We start from the raw sequence: 19840 nt of genomic DNA on the forward strand, positions 1-19840 counted from the left end.
CCCATAGATACAGTGAAATTCCCACGGGCGTATGGATACCCCCTGGGTCCTTAAGTACCAATACGTCAAGGCGTATCCATACGCCCTAGGTCCTTAAGTGGTTAAAGGGATTATCCAGGAAATAACTTTTTTTTTTTATATATCAACTGGCTCCAGAAAGTTAAATCAATTTGTAAATTACTATTAAAAAAATCTTCATCCTTTCAGTACTTATGAGCTTCTGAAAGTGAGTTGTTCTTTTCTGTCTAAGTGCTCTCTGATGACACGGGTCTCGGGAACCGCCCAGTTTAGAAGCAAATCCCCATAGCAAACCTATTCTACTCTGTGCAGTTCCTGAGACAAGCAGAGATGTCAGCAGAGAGCACTGGGACCAGACAGAAAACAACAACTCAACTTCAGTAGCTGATAATTATTGAAAAGATTAAGATTTTTTTATAGAAGTCATTTACAAATCTGTTTAACTTTCTGGAGCCAGTTGATATTGACATTTCACACATCATATTCCCAGGGATGGAATATGGAGCTGCTGAAGCTTATGCCCACCATCATTGGCTGAGATCACAATTAATTGCAATCCCTGTTGTTCAAAGGATACCTGTCATCAAAAAAACTTTTGATCTATTATAGATTAATGTATGCAGAATAACTTTCTAATTGCATGTTTTAAAAAAATATGCTTCTTTCTGTTTAATTTCCACTTTGAAAAAATGACCACTAGAGGTCTCCCTACCATTCCTGGCTGTAAGCCCTTTTTATATATTTCAGACTCATGCTGGAGTCCTAAATCTCAGACTGCAGCCGGGACACAGACAAGCTCAGCTGACAGCTCTGAATCTTCTTCTCTCTGTTTACAACTGCATGTGCAGAGAGAAGAAAGACCTGAGCTCAGATAGTAAAATGAATAAGGGCATGCTGTAAGGTAGAGTCATGAGTATGCCCTACATTGCTATGAGCACAGTGCTGGCTTCTGCCTGTCTGATTCCCAGGCAGGGAGCAGTGCTGAGCTTGTCTGTGTCCCCGCTGCAGTCTGAGATTTAGGACTCCAGCATGAGTATATAAAAGAGGGCTTTTGGCCAGGACTGGTAGGGAGCCCTCTAGTGGTCATTTTTTCAAAGTGGAAAATTAAATAAAAAGAAGCATATTTTTTATTTACTTGCAATTGGAAAGTTATTCTGCATACATTAATCTATAATATATCAAAAGTTTTTTTTGATGAAAGGTACCCTTTAATTTTGTAGATGCTAAGGCAATAGTGACCGAGGCATCTAAACGGTTACACAGAATGTGGCTGTCTCCTCCAGTCCATGAAAACGGTAGTCACTTGGGGGAAACCATATACGGTCCATGGAAACATTTCTCTCCCGAAGTTTGTTGACTTGTCTCTGATTTCACTCAGAAGCGATTTAAAAAAATATATATTTCCATTAGGATTTTGGTGTTTCTCTAGGTGCTCAGGTTTCTCCCCACAATCGTGACACATTCTGGTTTCTTATGAACCTGGTCCATGACTGCACGACTGTTTATTTTTCTGTGGCTGCAAAGCTGACTTATAAGCTCTTCTTTGTAGGAACAGATGGGGGTGAAATATTCTTTATGTAAAATATGTATAATTTGGGAAGTTTAGTTAAAGACCTCTAGGACCCAGGTGTGGCCCTTTAAAATAATAATAGGATCCTATAAGTCATTGGAGTAACCTGCCTCAAAAGACACATACCTTGGAAGGGTGGTGGACCATGTATTGGACCGTCTTGAGTTTCTGGTCAGTTTTTTTTTATTTTTATTTTTTTACTTTGGGTCACTGTAAAGCAGTTATCTTCCAACTTTGGACTTTCAAATGTTGCAAAACTACAACTTCCAGCATGCCCGGACAGCCAACGGCTGTCCGGACATGCTGGGAGTTGTAGTTTTGCAACATCTGGGGGTCTACAATTTGGAGACCACTGCTGTAAAGTCTGCAGATAACAGGTTGGTTAGAGCTCTGTGCAGTGTCTTCTATCGACATCCTCTCCATATGGTATACCACAGTGGTTGCCAAATAGAGACGGCACTTTTTTAAAATATTTTTTTGGGTGAGACGCAGATCCCTGCCAGCACCAGACACCAACGCAACGCAGCTTGATCCCCAGCCTGCATTATAACGTATATGTACATCACACCCTTTTCCCATAACTTAAAGGGGTACTATAGCCAAAATCAACTTGTCCCATATCTACAGGATAAAGGTTCAGTAGCTGGAGGGGGAATTTCGACCACTACGATCCCTCATACCATATGAATATAGTTATTTGGTGTCCCGGTACCGTATGGTATACCGCACCTTGTATGGTGGTCCCCAAAGCCAGAGTTACTTCGTTCCAGTAGGGTCCTCCTGGTGGGATAGCCCCTAGTCACCTCTTCCTTCTTTAATTTTGTGATGTTTGTATGTATATTTAATTGTGTATATAGTGTTGCAGGACCTTAAGTCATGTGACTAATGTTAATTCTCTTAGGGTATATTAAAGGCCCTTCCTAGGTCACATGGGTGGTCACATGTCTAGACCATAATTCCTTGTAAAGTGAATGACAGATGGTATGGACCAATGAGCTCCAGGCCAGCCCCTGCCCATATAAGGGAGCTGCCAGCCAATCCTCGCTCTCTTGGGTTCCGGACTAGCAGAGAGTAGAGATCCGTGCAACTTTCAAAGACAAGACCAGGCCGAAGCCTGATAATACTAAACTGTGAGTTATAATACAACTCCCCGCTAAAGTCCGCATGACTGCTGGACCTAAACTCAATCCCCTAAATCCAGCGGAACAGCGCATATAAATCTCCTGAGCTTAAAACTCACAAGGTCCCAACCAACTGTCAGGATCCTCATAGACTCTGATTGTACAAAGACTGTTCCTGTTTGTTTCTGCATAAAACCTGCAGTAAAAGTTCCGACAGTTTTCTGAAACCTCCGGTTGTGGCGATAGGACAAGCATATAAAGAGGAGCCTTCACCCTGGCGTCACGACAGTTAAGCGTTAAGCCAGCACCCTTTCATCACTGCACAGCTACACCTCATATACCCTACACCCCCACAAGCTTACCACAGTTATATATAGGTTTATAATATAAAATTGCACGCGGTCGCTGTATTCATAAACCATGGTAAGAATGCACCACAGACAGTTATGGATCTAAGTAAAGGCCCCTCAGCTGTCTAGGACATATCTCAGGCTGTGTTCACATGGTGCAGTTTTGTCATGTAACATTGCAATTTTTTTTCTTTAGCTAATGTGGTGCACTTGTACTACTTTTTGATGCTCTATAACGGTTTTATATGAAATCTAGAGCAGAATTTAATTTCTTTCTTCTCTGTATAGCTCTGGATGATCATGGGGACCAGGTGCAGAGTATATGCTGGAGTCATGATGGGGTTCTGATCGGGACATCTTCTAAGGTGAGCCATATACACCACTTCAGTTATTTGTACCTGCCTATTGTTTCTACATTTCTCACAATCCAATTCATTGCTCAGGAGAAGCATCTAAAGCAGTGTTTTCCAAACAGTGTGTCTCCAGCTGTTGCAAAACTAACTCCCAGTATGCCCGGAGTTGTAGTTTTGCAACAGCTGGAGACACACTGTTTGGAAAACACTGATCTGAAGAGTTATTTCGTCCAGTTGTTGTGGTTATGGGAAACGTGTAGTAGTCTCCGGTTTCTGTCACATGGCAGAGTTCTGTATAAACCCAATGTTCCTCTGTAGGTAAAATGCAAAACTGGCGGCTCAACTCTGCCGGACACCCACACCTGCGCTCGGATGAACCGGTAGTGCTTCCGGAACAAGCGGTATCACAAAGAAGGAAAGGATCCAGCGCAGGATGAAGTGAAACAGAAACTTTATTGAAGATCACATGGATGGCACAGTAAAAAACAACGCGTTTCGGGTCAAGCTGGACCCTTACTCATGGCTTGACTAAGGGTCCAGCTTGACCCAAAACGGGTTGGTTTTTATTGTGCCATCCATGTGATCTTCAATAAAGTTCCTTTTTGATTTCATCCTGCGCTGGATCCTTTCCTTTTTTTGTAATGTTCCTCTGTAAACCCCACAACTATCTTTTTATCAATGAAATAGGGGGAGATTTATCAAAAAAGTTGCTGAGTTGCCCATAGCAACCAATCAGATTTCTTCTTTCATTTTTAACATCGCTTAATCAAAGTGAAAGAAGCGATCTGATTGGTTGCTATGGGCAACTCAGCAACTTTTCCTCTGTACAGGTTTTAATAAATCTCCCCCATAGTTCCCATATACAAAGTGCAGAAATGAGACCTCTGGACACTAGGATTCCGTGAAAAGAACTCCCTGTGCAAATCCAACGTAATACAGATTCAAATGTATTACCTGTGCAAATCCAACGCTATACAGCTCTGAATGTTACGGCTTTGGTTTCAGAAGAATTGATATTTTGTCACTGTCCCTTTTTAATTGGTGCTTTGGCATAAGCTTTACTGAATTTAGCAATCTTTAGGTTCTCTTTGCATGTGTATGTGCTAAGACAATGCCGGCTCAATTTGAATATTCATTGTTTGCTGGTAATGTGAGAGCTCAGTCGGCGCTCATGTGATCAGCGACAATGAATATTCAAATTAAGTCAGCAGGCCCGCCTCCAGCGCCCAATTCAGAGAAGATAGAAGGGCATCTTCGGTGGGACATATCTCCGGACGGAAGGTACGTATTTTAGTCAGTGACCCCTCATCGGACTCCTGTTCGCCCGCACTATAACCCACTGTGTGGGTGAACAGGATGACCGTTTTCCTTTCATTTATATAGAATTTCTTTTGTTCACCACACAGATTTTGGACAATTCAGAATCCACTTCACTTTAATGGGACTGCTGCGAAGTTTCGCTAAAAGAATTGACTTATTCATTCTCTTAGCAGAAATACTGCAGAGAAAAATCAGCTGTATGAATGGGACACCAGGAATACCATTCACCACTATGTTAAAGGGGTACTCCAGTGGAAGTTGTATTTCTTTCTGAAGTTCTTTTCTGTCTGACCACAGTGCTCTCTGCTGACACCTCTGTCCATATCAGAAAATCTCTACTGCTCTTGACCGTTCCTGACATGGACAGAGGTGTCAGCAGAGAGCACTGCAGTCAGACAGAAAAGAACTCCTGAAAGAAATACAACTTCCTGTGGAGCATACAGGAGCTGATAAGTACTGGAAGGATTAAGATTTTTTAATAGACGTAATTTACAAATCTGTTTAACTTTCTGGCTCCAGTTGATTAAAAAAGTTTGTTTGCCACTGGAGTACCCCTTTAACTATATGAAGCAGAATTTCCAAGCTGTATTTTACTGCTGGATTCTGTATGGAAATTCTGCCGTGTGAACATACCCTAAGGCCGGGTTCACATGACAGAATGTCTGTGCGGAATTCCGCATGAATCTTCTGCACAGACATTCTGCAGCAGCAGAACCCCATTGATTTCAATGGGGTTCTGCTGCTCTATTCAAACGGCAGAATTTCCCCGACAGATGTTGCATCTGCCATGGAAATCATGATTCCGGCCTCAGCAAAAACATTGAACATGATTAATGTTTTTGCGGATTCCACAAGGAAATGCATTTCTGAGCGCTCCTGCCAGCGCTGTGCTGTCTGCGGAATGTCCGCACTGAAATTTTTTGTACAGAATGTGAACATAGCCTAAGACTTTTAAATCACCGTAGACAACTGTACTTTTTTCAGTTGTCCAAAATATAGCACAGCACGATACAAATCTGAAAACCCAAAAGTACGATTCCTCCTTAAATTCTAGTTTAAAATTTGGTAGTTACTGTCAGTCTCCTGTAGGTGGTGCTCTCACCCTATGCTCAATTGGCTTTCTTACCTAAACATATTAACGATTCTTCTCATATGTCTAACTAATAGATAAATAAATAAATAAACTAATAATAACATCTAAATGGGAACTGTAAAAAAAAAAAAATTATAAACATTGTTAAAGTGTACCTGTCCCTTTAAAAAAAAGTGTCTACCAAAAAGGGGCGTGGTCCTTATATTTTCACCCAAAAAAAAAAACAACACATTTACTAAGGTGGATTTAAAGCTGTACTCCCATGGAAAACTTTTTTTTTTAATGAACTGGTGCCAGAAAGTTAAACAGATTTATAAATTACTTCTATTAAAAAATCTTAATCCTTTCAGTACATTTTAGGGGCTGTATACTAAAGAGAAATCCAAAAAAGAAATGCATTTCCTCTGATGTCATGACCACAGTGCTCTCTGCTGACCTCTGCTGTCCATTTTAGGAACTGTCCAGAGCATGAAAAAAATCGCCATAGCAAACCTATGCTATTCTGGACAGTTGCTAAAATGGACAGCAGAGGTCAGCAGAGAGCACTGTGGTCATGACATCACAGGAAATGCATTTCTTTTTTGGATTTCTCTTTAGTATACAGCCCCTAAAAAGTACTGGAAGGATTAAGATTTTTTAATAGAAATTATTTAAAAAAAAATGTTTTCCACTGGAGTACCCCTTTAAGATGAGGAAAACCAGACAGATCAGAACATGTATAAAAAAGCAAAGTATAGGGAAAAGTGCAAAATGTAGGGAAACATTAGTAAATGCAGTAGAAATTAAATTGTAGGGAATTGAAAACCCACAAAGAAAACTACACAACACTCTTAGTAAATCAGGGCTTGTGTGTACTGTTACTTGCACTCTACATTTTAAGGCTGGGTTCACACCACGTTTTTTTAAAGGCTACCTCTCATCAAATAAACTTTTGATATATTTTAGATGAATGAATGTTGAATAACTTTCCAATAGCATGTTAATGTAAAATATGCTTCTTTCTATTGTATTTTTCCCGATCAGTCCTGTCAGCAAGCATTTCTGACTCATGCTGGAGTCCTAAACACTCAGAGCTGCCAGCCTGCTTTGTTCACAGCCAAACAGGCTGTGAACAAAGCAGGCTGGCAGCTCTGAGTGTTCTCCTTTGTGAACAAAGCAGACTGGCAGCTCGTAGTGTTTAGGACTCCAGCATGAGTCTGAAATGCTTGCTGCCAGGACTGGTAGGGAGACCCCTAGTGGTCATTTCTTCAAAGTGGAAAATTAAATAGAAAGAAGCAGATTTTTTTAATAACATGCAATTGTAAAGTTATTAAAGGTACCCTTTAAATACAGTTCCCGTATCAGGTTTTTGGTAAAAACAAAAAACAAAAAAAACAACAGATTCCTCAAAACCTGACTAAACTGTATCAAAACATGTGTACAAATTTTAATCCGTATAATTAAGGAAAAAAAAACAATATATTTTTAACTTTTCACTCCTTTATGAATAAAGTTTCACTTGTTTGATTGAAATTCCAAGGAAAAAAACTGTGCAAACTCAAAAACTGGATGGAACCATTCGCACATACGGTTCTGTACGGTTCCCATTGACTCCTATGTTAAAAAAAAAAAAAATATATAAAAACTTATACGTTTCAATACGGTTTTTCACCTGGACCAAAAACCGTGGTAGGCTACAGTTTTGGGTACGGGAAAAAAAAAACTGACAAAACTGTACAAGATGCAAAACAGACGCAACCTGAGGCATCTTTTGGCGTACGGTTTTCACTGGAGAGTCAAGGCATACGGTTTTCAATACGGTTCCGTACGGTTTTCAAATTGTATTGCAAACACGTGGTGTGAACCCAGCCTAATACTAAGATTTCTGATTATTTTTCTGTTTTTTTTTCTTGCAGGACAAGAGGTTGAGAGTTTTCGATGTGCGCAAAAGCACAGGAGCCGTTCAGGTATTACTTCTGGGACAATGCAAGAAGCCTATATTGCAGTGTATCCCAACCAGTGTGCCTCCAGCTGTTGCAAAACTACAACTCCCAGCATGCCCGGACAGCCGTTGGCTGTCCGGGCATGCTGGGAGTTTTAGTTTTGCAACAGCTGGAGGCACACTGGTTGGGAAATAGAGTAAAGGGGGTGGGGAGGCAATGGGATAATCCCTGCGATGTCTGTGTTTAGAACAAGGCATGTTACTACACCAAGAGCTCTTGGAATCTGTCAGCATGTGATTACACGTTGGTACGTCCCATAAACAAATGACACACATAGATAAGATGCAGCCTGCGTGTAAGAGCAGGAGATAAGGGCCATTCATGGAAGAGCTTTCTGGAAATCACTGCCATTATATTCTCTGCCTTTGATATTTGATCCCACCGTGTACATCCCTATAGTAAATGTTATTGTTACTATATATCTTCAGGTTAAATGTATTGTCTGTGCACTCCCCTCTATGTACGCCTGGTCTTCCTGCCGAATTGTAATAAATCACCTGGAGGGCTCATTGCAAAATGTGTAAATGGATCGTTACCCTAATGCGACTACAAGAAAAAAGTATAAGAAGTCTGGTTGTGGGATATATAATACACACAGTGATGCCACAGTACAGGGATAATACACACAGTGATGTCACAGTACAGGGATAATACACACAGTGATGTCACAGTACAGGGATAATACACACAGTGATGTCACAGTACAGGGATAATACACACAGTGATGTCACAGTACAGGGATAATATATACAGTGATGTCACAGTACAGGGATAATATACACAGTGATGTCACAGTACAGAGATAATATACACAGTGATGTCACAGTACAGGGATAATATATACAGTGATGTCACAGTACAGGGATAATATACACAGTGATGTCACAGTACAGAGATAATATACACAGTGATGTCACAGTACAGGGATAATATACACAGTGATGTCACAGTACAGAGATAATATACACAGTGATGTCACAGTACAGGGATAATACACACAGTGATGTCACAGTACTGGGATAATACACACAGTGATGTCACAGTACTGGGATAATACACACAGTGATGTCACAGTACAGAGATAATACACACAGTGATGTCACAGTACAGGGATAATATACACAGTGATGTCACAGTACAGGGATAATATACACAGTGATGTCACAGTACAGGGATAATACACAGTGATGTCACAGTACAGGGATAATATACACAGTGATGTCACAGTAGAGGGATAATATACACAGTGATGTCACAGTACAGGGATAATATACACAGTGATGTCACAGTACAGGGATAATATACACAGTGATGTCACAGTACAGGGATAATATACACAGTGATGTCACAGTACAGGGATAATACACACAGTGATGTCACAGTACAGAGATAATATACACAGTGATGTCACAGTACAGGGATAATATACACAGTGATGTCACAGTACAGGGATAATACACAGTGATGTCACAGTACAGAGATAATATACACAGTGATGTCACAGTACAGGGATAATACACACAGTGATGTCACAGTACAGGGATAATATACAGTGATGTCACAGTACAGGGATAATACACACAGTGATGTCACAGTACAGGGATAATACACAGTGATGTCACAGTACAGGTATAATATACACAGTGATGTCACAGTACAGGGATAATACACAGTGATGTCACAGTACAGGGATAATACACAGTGATGTCACAGTACACAATATTGCACATTACGATCTTGTCCTCAGTGTTGATGTGAAGCTCTATAGTAACAACCAAATAAATCCCTCTATAAACCATGAAGACAAGTGTAATATGGGGACACTAGTTCTGTTTCGTATTAGTGATTACACAGGAATCTTGGGATTTTGTTAATCCATTACTGCATGGAAAATGGGACAGAGTTTTAAGGACAAATCCCAAGACATTTAAGTGCAAAAACCTCCTTCTAATACGATAATTAAAAGCAGCGCTCCGTACATATGAGCACAGATCATCTACCGCTAACATGGGAACCTAATAGAAGTCCGCAAGAGTACATACACACCCACCATATATGGCAGTGCCATGGTAAAGGGGATAGCCCAAGACTAAACGTTCACACTTTATTTTTGTTTCTTTTGGACACATACGTTTTTTTTAGTTTTTTTTTTTTTAGTATATATTAACGTACGCTAAAATAGATGCTACTGTATGTCATCCGTTTCCCATTGACTTACATTATAAATGAAATGGACCATAATGTAGACGTCTTTTTGTTTGCCGTACACAATAGCGTAGTGGAAACAGTAACAAAACATGGTGTGAACTCATCCTTACACAGAGGAGAAGATAATTAAATGCTGTTACCTATTTCAGACACGATGACCCCCTCTTGTCAGTGGGAAAGCTCTGGTCTATTGTTGCTGTAAAGTATATCGATAAATGAGCTTTTCCCAACCAGGGTGCCCCCAGATGTTGCAAGACTACAATGCCCAGCATGTGCCTGTGTAATCATGCTGGGAGCTGTAGTTTATTCAACAGCTGGAGGCACCCTGGTTGGGAAACCCTGATCTGGCCTACCCGTATATCAGCATTTCCCAACCAAGGTGCCTCCAGCTGTTGCAAAACTACAACTCCCAGCATGCCCGGACAGCCGTTGGCTGTCCGGGCATGCTGGAAGTTGTAGTTTTGCAACAGCTGGAGACACGCTGCTTGGCAAACAGCATAGAGTAAAGGGGGTGGGGAGGCAATGGGATAATCCCAGAGGCTGTCCGGGCATGCTGGGAGTTGTAGTTTCTCAACAGCTGAAGGCACACTGGTTGGGAAACACTGCCGTATTTGATGCTATTAAGACAAATGAACAATTCTATATACCAGTTGACCCCCTCTTGTCAATGGGAAAGCTCCTATCTATTGTTGCTGTAAAGTATATCTATAAATGAACTTTTCCCAACCAGGGTGCCCCCAGCTGTTGCAAGACTACAATGCCCATCATGCCCAGACAGCCTTTGCCTGTCTAATCATGCTGGGAGCTGTAGTTTCTTCAACAGCTGGAGGCACCCTGGTTGGGAAACCCTGATCTGGCCTACACGTATATCAGCATTTCCCAACCAGGGTGCCTCCAGCTGTTGCGAAACTACAACTCCCAGCATGCCCGGAAAGCATGCTGGGAGTTGTAGATTTGCAACAGCTGGAGACACTCTGGCTGGGAAACAGCATAGAGTAAAGGGGGTGGGGAGGCAATGGGATAATCCCAGAGGCTGTTCGGGCATGCTGGGAGTTGTAGTTTCTCAACAGCTGGGGCACACTGTTTGGAAAACACTGGCGTATATGATGCTGTTAAGACAAATGAACAATCCTATATACCAATTATTTCAGAAATAAGCGTTTGCTGCAGGTCATGCCTGGTCCCGACCTCTAGATGGCGCTCTGTGTATCCTGTACTTTCTTTTCCTTGGATACCTACAAGCTTATATGCTTTTTCCAGCACCGTCATCATTTATAGTTATGTTCTATACAATCTGACCATAAAAGTGTAATCTATGATATGCTGAATAGGATTTTTGGTAGAATATCCCTTTAAAGTCATATAGGGGTCGGTTTTATCGGGAGCCTATGGATCTCTTTTGGTTATTTGACCACGTTGTCTCCTTCCTGGTGCTGTTTATATTCTGTAATAAAATGACCTGAGCCATTTTGGGGTAAATGAGGAAATCCATACAGTGATAGGGAGAACATGCAGATGTAGCACTTCTATAAGGCTGAGTTCACACTGCATCTTGTGTCTCTGTTCCACTTGTTGACTGTCTTATTATATACTGCAAAAATTAGAGCCTGTAATGGTATCTGGAGTAATATCAGGAAGTATTTCTTTACTGAGAGAGTAGTGGATGCATGGAATAGCCTTCCTGCAGAAGTGGTAGCTGCAAATGCAGTGAAGGAGATTAAACATGCCTGGGATAGGTATAAGGCTATCCTTCATATAAGATAGGGATAGGTATAAATATATCATTCATATAAGATAGAGATAGGTATAAGGCTATCCTTCATATAAGATAGGGATAGGTATAAATATATCATTCATATAAGGTAGGGATGGGTATAAGGCTATCCTCCATATAAGATAGGGATAGGTACAAGGCTATCCTTCATATAAGATAGGGATAGGCATAAGGCTATCCTTTATATAAGATAGGGAGAGGTATAAGGCTATCCTTCATATAAGATAGGCATAAGGCTATCCTTTATATAAGATAGGAATAGACATAAGGATATCCTTCATATAAGATAGAGATAGGTATAAGGCTATCCTCCATATAAGATAGGGATAGGTACAAGGCTATCCTTCATATAAGATAGGAATAGGCATAAGGATATCCTTCATATAAGATAGGCATAAGGCTATCCTTCATATAAGATAGGGATAGGCATAAGGATATCCTTCATATAAGATAGGGATAGGTACAAGGCTATCCTTCATATAAGATAGGGATAGGTACAAGGCTATCCTTCATATAATAGGGATAGGTACAAGGCTATCCTTCATATAAGATAGGGATGGGTATAAGGCTATCCTTCATATAAGATAGGGATAGGCATAAGGCTATCCTTCATATAATATAGGGAGAGGTATAAGATTATCCTTCATATAAGATAAGGCCAGGGACTATTCATAGTATTTAGGATATTTGGCAGACTAGATGGGCCAAATAGTTCATACTGTATCTGCCCACACATTCTAAAGGCAGAAAAGGGGGCACTATTTCTGTGTGGGGCAGTAAACGGGGACTATTACTATGTAGAGGCAGTAAGGGAGCACTATTAATGTGATGATGGCACTAAGGAGGCACTATTACTGTGTGGGGCAGTAAATGGGGACTATTACTATATAGCGGCAGTAAGGGAGCACTATTAATGTGATGATGGCACTAAGGAGGCACTATTACTGTGTGGGGCAGTAAACGGGGACTATTACTATGTAGCGGCAGTAAGGGAGCACTATTAATGTGATGATGGCACTAAGGAGGCACTATTACTGTGTGGGGCAGTAAATGGGGACTATTACTATATAGCGGCAGTAAGGGAGCGCTATTAATGTGATGATGGCACTAAGGAGGCACTATTACTGTGTGGGGCAGTAAACGGGGACTATTACTATGTAGCGGCAGTAAGGGAGCACTATTAATGTGATGATGGCACTAAGGAGGCACTATTACTGTGTGGGGCAGTAAATGGGGACTATTACTATATAGCGGCAGTAAGGGAGCGCTATTAATGTGATGATGGCACTAAGGAGGCACTATTACTGTGTGGGGCAGTAAACGGGGACTATTACTATGTAGCGGCAGTAAGGGAGCACTATTAATGTGATGATGGCACTAAGGAGGCATTATTACTGTGTGGGGCAGTAAATGGGGACTATTACTATATAGCGGCAGTAAGGGAGCGCTATTAATGTGATGATGGCACTAAGGAGGCACTATTACTGTGTGGGGCAGTAAACGGGGACTATTACTATGTAGCGGCAGTAAGGGAGCACTATTAATGTGATGATGGCACTAAGGAGGCACTATTACTGTGTGGGGCAGTAAACGGGGACTATTACTATGTAGCGGCAGTAAGGGAGCACTATTAATGTGATGATGGCACTAAGGAGGCACTATTACTGTGTGGGGCAGTAAACGGGGACTATTACTATGTAGAGGCAGTAAGGGAGCACTATTAATGTGATGATGGCACTAAGGAGGCACTATTTCTGTGTAGGGGCAGTAAACGGGGACTATTACTATGTAGAGGCAGTAAGGGAGCACTATTAATGTGATGATGGCACTAAGGAGGCACTATTTCTGTGTAGGGGCAGTAAACGGGGACTATTACTATGTAGAGGCAGTAAGGGAGCACTATTAATGTGATGAAGGCACTAAGGAGGCACTATTACTGTGTGGGGCAGTAAATGGGGACTATTACTATGTAGAGGCAGTAAGGGAGCGCTATTAATGTGATGATGGCACTAAGGAGGCACTATTTCTGTGTAGGGGCAGTAAACGGGGACTATTACTATGTAGAGGCAGTAAGGGAGCACTATTAATGTGATGAAGGCACTAAGGAGGCACTATTACTGTGTGGGGCAGTAAATGGGGACTATTACTATGTAGAGGCAGTAAGGGAGCGCTATTAATGTGATGATGGCACTAAGGAGGCACTATTACTGTGTGGGGCAGTAAACGGGGACTATTACTATGTAGCGGCAGTAAGGTAGTACTATTAATGTGATGAAGGCACTAAGGAGGCACTATTACTGTGTGGGGCAGTAAAGGGTCAGTATGACTGTGTAAGGGCAATAAGGGGACATTGTTACTTTGAAGAGGGAACAAAGGAGGTGCTATTACTTTGTGCACTATAGTACACTTTTTGTGTATGCACTATTACCATCTGGAACACTTTTTTGGGGGACAGCTTTTTAGTTTTGAGGGCAACCAGGGCAGTTGCAGGTGCAATATCGGTGAGGATATTTTTGGATGGTGCTGTTTAAAGGGGTACTCCGGTGGAAAACTTTTTTATTTTTTAAATCAACTGGTGCTGGAAAGCTAAACAGATTTGTAAATGACTTCTATTAAAAAATCTTTTTAATCCTTCCAGTACTTATTAGCTGCTGAATACTACAGAGGAAATTCTTTTCTTTTTGGAACACAGAGCTCTCTGCTGATATCACGACCATAGTGCTCTCTGCTGACATCTTTGTCCATTTTAGGAACTGTCCAGAGCAGCATATGTTTGCTATGGGGATTTTCTCCTACTCAGCTGACATCTCTGTCCATTTTAAACTGTCCAGAGAGCACTGTGGTCGTGATGTCAGCAGAGAGCTCTGTGTTCCAAAAAGAAAACCATTTCCTCTGTAGTATTCAGCAGCTAATAAGTACTGGAAGGATTATGATTTTTTAATAGAAGTAATTTACAAAGCTGTTTAAACTTCTGGCACCAGTTGATTGAAAAAATAAAGTTTTCCACCGGAGTACCCCTTTAACGGCTGAATACTACAGAAGAAATTCTTTTCTTTTTGGAACACAGTGCTCTCTGCTGACATCTCCAGAGCAGCATATGTTTTCTATGGGGATTTTCTCCTACTCTGGACAGTTCTTCAAATGGACAGGGATGTCAGCAGAGAGCTCTGTGTTCCAAAAAGAAAAGAATTTCCTCTGTAGTATTCAGCAGCTAATAAGTACTGGAAGAATTAAGATTTTTTTTAAATAGAAGTAATTTACAAATCTGTTTAACTTTCTTGCACCAGTTGATTTAAAAAAATAAATGAAAAAAATAAAAAAGTTTTCCACCAGAGTACCCCTTTAAGGCTTGCAAAGGTTAGATGTGAAGAGTGCATGGACAGAAAACTCTGCAGAGTCAGGGTCCGATGGATAATAAAAATGCAAGAATTTAAATCAGAAAAAGACGCCCCCTATGAGTCACTGCATGTAAGTGCACTCTTATATGGGTGTAGAACAGTGGCCCTCCAGATGTTGCAAAATTTCAACTCCCAGCATGCCCGGAACGGGCATGCTGGGAGTTGAAGTTTTGCAACATCTGGAGGGCCACAGTTTGAGACCACTGGTGTAGAACCTATTAGGATTAAGGGTATATATAAGGGACTCTGAACTAAGCAACCCGGGCATCTCATGGTCAATATTCCAGTGTATGTTGGCATTGCTGTGAGCGCCACATGTATCCAGATAAAATGGGCAGCCTCATCCCAGAGTGTGTGGGTGAATTGGCCGCAGAAACCGCTTCCAGATGTTGCAGGGCGTCCTAGCATCCTTCATCAATGGGGCGGAGGGGAGGGAGAAGGAGAGAAATTCTTTCCTTCAGCATCATAAAATTCCTTCTAACCTCCTCTCCCTTTCTGTCCAAATACACTCAATTTCCTCTTTCCTGATGGAATGGTCTGCAGGTCTGGCTTCATGCGCCCAGGAGTAGTGCTGGCGGAGGAGGAGGGGAGACAATCTGCAGAGCTTGCAGTTTATTACTGCCGTGTAGGGGGTAAATGGGGGGTCTGTTGTTTATTTGCTTTTATGAAGCCTTTTTTGCACATAAAGGGAATTCTGCTTCAGCCTTTTTACCAGCATTCAGGGGTTAATGGCGATCTGTATGTTGTAACCATTAGAGCCGGAATGTTCTGCAGATCTGGCTTTGAGGAAAAGGCTTTAATTTCAGTATATTCTTCTGCTGGCCCCAAAATGCTTCAACACATGTTCTCTATTAAGTATTGAAAGCAGGCTTGTCATGAGAAAACCATCACCCCCCTACTCACTGAAGTGTGTGTGCCCTCCTTATATACAGGCAGCCGAACAAAGACCTGCTCTGTGCACCTAATATACACACATGTATTACTCCTTTACAACCTGGGGACACTGCTGTTATCACCTAATATACAGAGCTCAGGACACAGCCCTCTCCTCCTCCTAATACACAGATATCAGGACACAGACCTCTCCTCCTCCTAATACACAGACATCAGGACACAGACCTCTCCTCCTCCTAATACACAGACATCAGGACACAGACCTCTCCTCCTCCTAATACACAGACATCAGGACACAGACCTCTCCTCCTCCTAATACACAGACATCAGGGCACAGACCCCTCCTCCTCCTCCTAATACACAGACATCAGGACATAGACCTCTCCTCCTAATACACAGACATCAGGACACAGCCCTCTCCTCCTCCTAATACACAGACATCAGGACACAGCCCTCTCCTCCTCCTAATACACAGACATCAGGACACAGACCCCTCCTCCTCCTAATACACAGACATCAGGACACAGACCTCTCCTCCTCCTAATACACAGACCTCTCCTCCTCCTAATACACAGACATCGACACAGCCCTCTCCTCCTCCTAATACACAGACATCAGGACACAGACTCCTCCTAATACACAGACATCAGGACACAGACCTCTCCTCCTCCTAATACACAGACATCAGGACACAGACCTCTCCTCCTCCTAATACACAGACATCAGGACACATACCCCTCCTCCTCCTAATACACAGACATCAGGACACAGACCTCTCCTCCTCCTAATACACAGACATCAGGACACAGACCTCTCCTCCTCCTAATACACAGACATCAGGACACAGACCTCTCCTCCTCCTAATACACAGACATCAGGACACAGACTCCTCCTAATACACAGACATCAGGACACAGACCCCTCCTCCTCCTAATACACAGACATCAGGACACAGACCTCTCCTCCTCCTAATACACAGACATCAGGACACAGACCTCTCCTCCTCCTAATACACAGACATCAGGACACAGACCTCTCCTCCTCCTAATACACAGACATCAGGACACAGACCTCTCCTCCTCCTAATACACAGACATCAGGACACAGACCCCTCCTCCTCCTAATACACAGACATCAGGACACAGACCTCTCCTCCTCCTAATACACAGACATCAGGACACAGACCTCTCCTCCTCCTAATACACAGACATCAGGACACAGACCCCTCCTCCTCCTAATACACAGACATCAGGACACAGACCCCTCCTCCTCCTAATACACAGACATCAGGACACAGACCTCTCCTCCTCCGAATACACAGACATCAGGACACAGACCTCTCCTCCTCCTAATACACAGACATCAGGACACAGACCCCTCCTCCTCCTAATACACAGACATCAGGACACAGACCCCTCCTCCTCCTAATACACAGACATCAGGACACAGACCTCTCCTCCTCCTAATACACAGACATCAGGACACAGACCTCTCCTCCTCCAAATACACAGACATCAGGACACAGACCTCCCCTCCTCCTAATACACAGACATCAGGATACAGACCTCCCCTCCTCCTAATACACAGACATCAGGGCACAGACCTCTCCTCCTCCTAATACACAGACATCAGGACACAGACCCCTCCTCCTCCTAATACACAGACATCAGGACACAGCCCTCTCCTCCTCCTAATACACAGACATCAGGACACAGACCTCTCCTCCTTCTAATACACAGACATCAGGACACAGCCCTCTCCTCCTCCTAATACATAGACATCAGGACACAGCCCTCTCCTTATACAAAGACATCAGGACACAGACCTCTCCTCCTCCTAATACACAGACATCAGGACACAGACCTCTCCTCCTAATACACAGACATCAGGACACAGACCCCTCCTCCTCCTCCTAATACACAGACATCAGGACACAGACCCCTCCTCCTCCTAATACACAGATATCAGGACACAGACCTCTCCTCCTCCTAATACACAGACATCAGGACACAGACCCCTCCTCCTCCTAATACACAGACATCAGGACACAGACCCCTCCTCCTCCTAATACACAGACATCAGGACACAGACCTCTCCTCCTCCTAATACACAGACATCAGGACACAGACCCCTCCTCCTCCTAATACACAGACATCAGGACACCGACCTCCCCTCCTCCTAATACACAGACATCAGGACACAGACCCCTCCTCCTCCTAATACACAGACATCAGGACACAGACCTCTCCTCCTCCTAATACTCAGACATCAGGACACAGCCCTCTCCTCCTCCTAATACACAGACATCAGGACACAGACCTCTCCTCCTCCTAATACACAGACATCAGGACACAGACCACTCCTCCTCCTAATACACAGACATCAGGACACAGCCCTCTCCTCCTCCTAATACACAGACATCAGGACACAGCCCTCTCCTCCTCCTAATACACAGACATCAGGACACAGACCCCTCCTCCTCCTAATACACAGACATCAGGACACAGACCTCTCCTCCTCCTAATACACAGACATCAGGACACAGACCTCTCCTCCTCCTAATACACAGACATCAGGACACAGACCCCTCCTCCTCCTAATACACAGACATCAGGACACAGACCTCTCCTCCTCCTAATACACAGACATCAGGACACAGACCTCTCCTCCTCCTAATACACAGACATCAGGACACAGACCTCTCCTCCTCCTAATACACAGACATCAGGACACAGACCCCTCCTCCTCCTAATACACAGACATCAGGACACAGCCCCCCTCCTCCTCCTAATACACAGACATCAGGACACAGACCCCTCCTCCTCCTCCTAATACACAGACATCAGGACACAGACCCCTCCTCCTCCTAATACACAGACATCAGGACACAGACCTCTCCTCCTCCTAATACACAGACATCAGGACACAGACCTCTCCTCCTCCTAATACACAGACATCAGGACACAGACCCCTCCTCCTCCTAATACACAGACCTGTCCTTTCCATTCTCCCTTGAATATTCTGTATATGGACACTTCCATGACATCCAGCTAGGTGGGGGTATTAGAGAGCCAATACAGTGCTGAGTCCGGAGCTCTGACCGCTGCCTGTGTATTGTGAGATACTGTTTATAGTGAATCCAGTGTCTGGTCCCTGTGGTTTTATTGCTCGCAGTGATTCATCATTTTTCAGCATTCCTGGAAGATGCAGAATTATTTCACAATTGTTAATATGAGAAATCAAAACATTCAATGTTCGTCCCTCACAAGTCAATACAATCCAGACCGGAGTACTTAATCCGCCAAGTTACAACCCTGTTAGTGTTAGTCAACATCGGTACTACTGCTCCCAGGATGCCTCCGTGTCAATCATTTTCAGAACCTTACTACTTTAAAATGTTTTTTAAAATGCATTATTTTAAAGAAAAACCTAAAGGAGGCGCTAGAGAGAAAACAATTTATGTACAGATTCCATTATCATTGCATTAGGACAGTGTTTTCCAAATAGTGTGCCTCCAGTTGTTGCAAAACTACAACTCCCAGCATGCCCGGACAGCCTTCGGCTGTCCGGGCATGCTGGGAGTTGTAGTTTTGCAACAGCTGGAGGCGAACTGTTTGGAAAAGGCTGCATTAAAGGGGTACTCAAGTTGAAATTTTTTTTTCAAATCAACTGGTTCCAGAAAGTTAAACAGATTTCTAAATTATTTCTATATAAAAATCTTAATCCTTCCAGTACTTATCAGCTACTGTATAATACAGA

At 42.7% G+C, this 19840-nt stretch overlaps 1 protein-coding gene across 1 annotated transcript in view; it reads left to right on the plus strand.

The window, feature by feature from the left end:
- The window catches only part of CORO7 (coronin 7), a 206359-nt gene that overhangs the window by 45450 nt on the left and 141069 nt on the right, over nt 1–19840 (plus strand). The window contains exons 7-8 of the mRNA XM_056534991.1: nt 3348–3424; nt 7721–7771. Coding sequence (XP_056390966.1) covers nt 3348–3424; nt 7721–7771 — 128 coding nt within the window. The remainder of the gene's footprint in view (nt 1–3347; nt 3425–7720; nt 7772–19840) is intronic.

The sequence above is a fragment of the Hyla sarda genome, chromosome 8 (genome assembly GCF_029499605.1).
Source record: "Hyla sarda isolate aHylSar1 chromosome 8, aHylSar1.hap1, whole genome shotgun sequence".
In the NCBI taxonomy this organism is placed as follows: Eukaryota; Metazoa; Chordata; class Amphibia; order Anura; family Hylidae; genus Hyla; species Hyla sarda.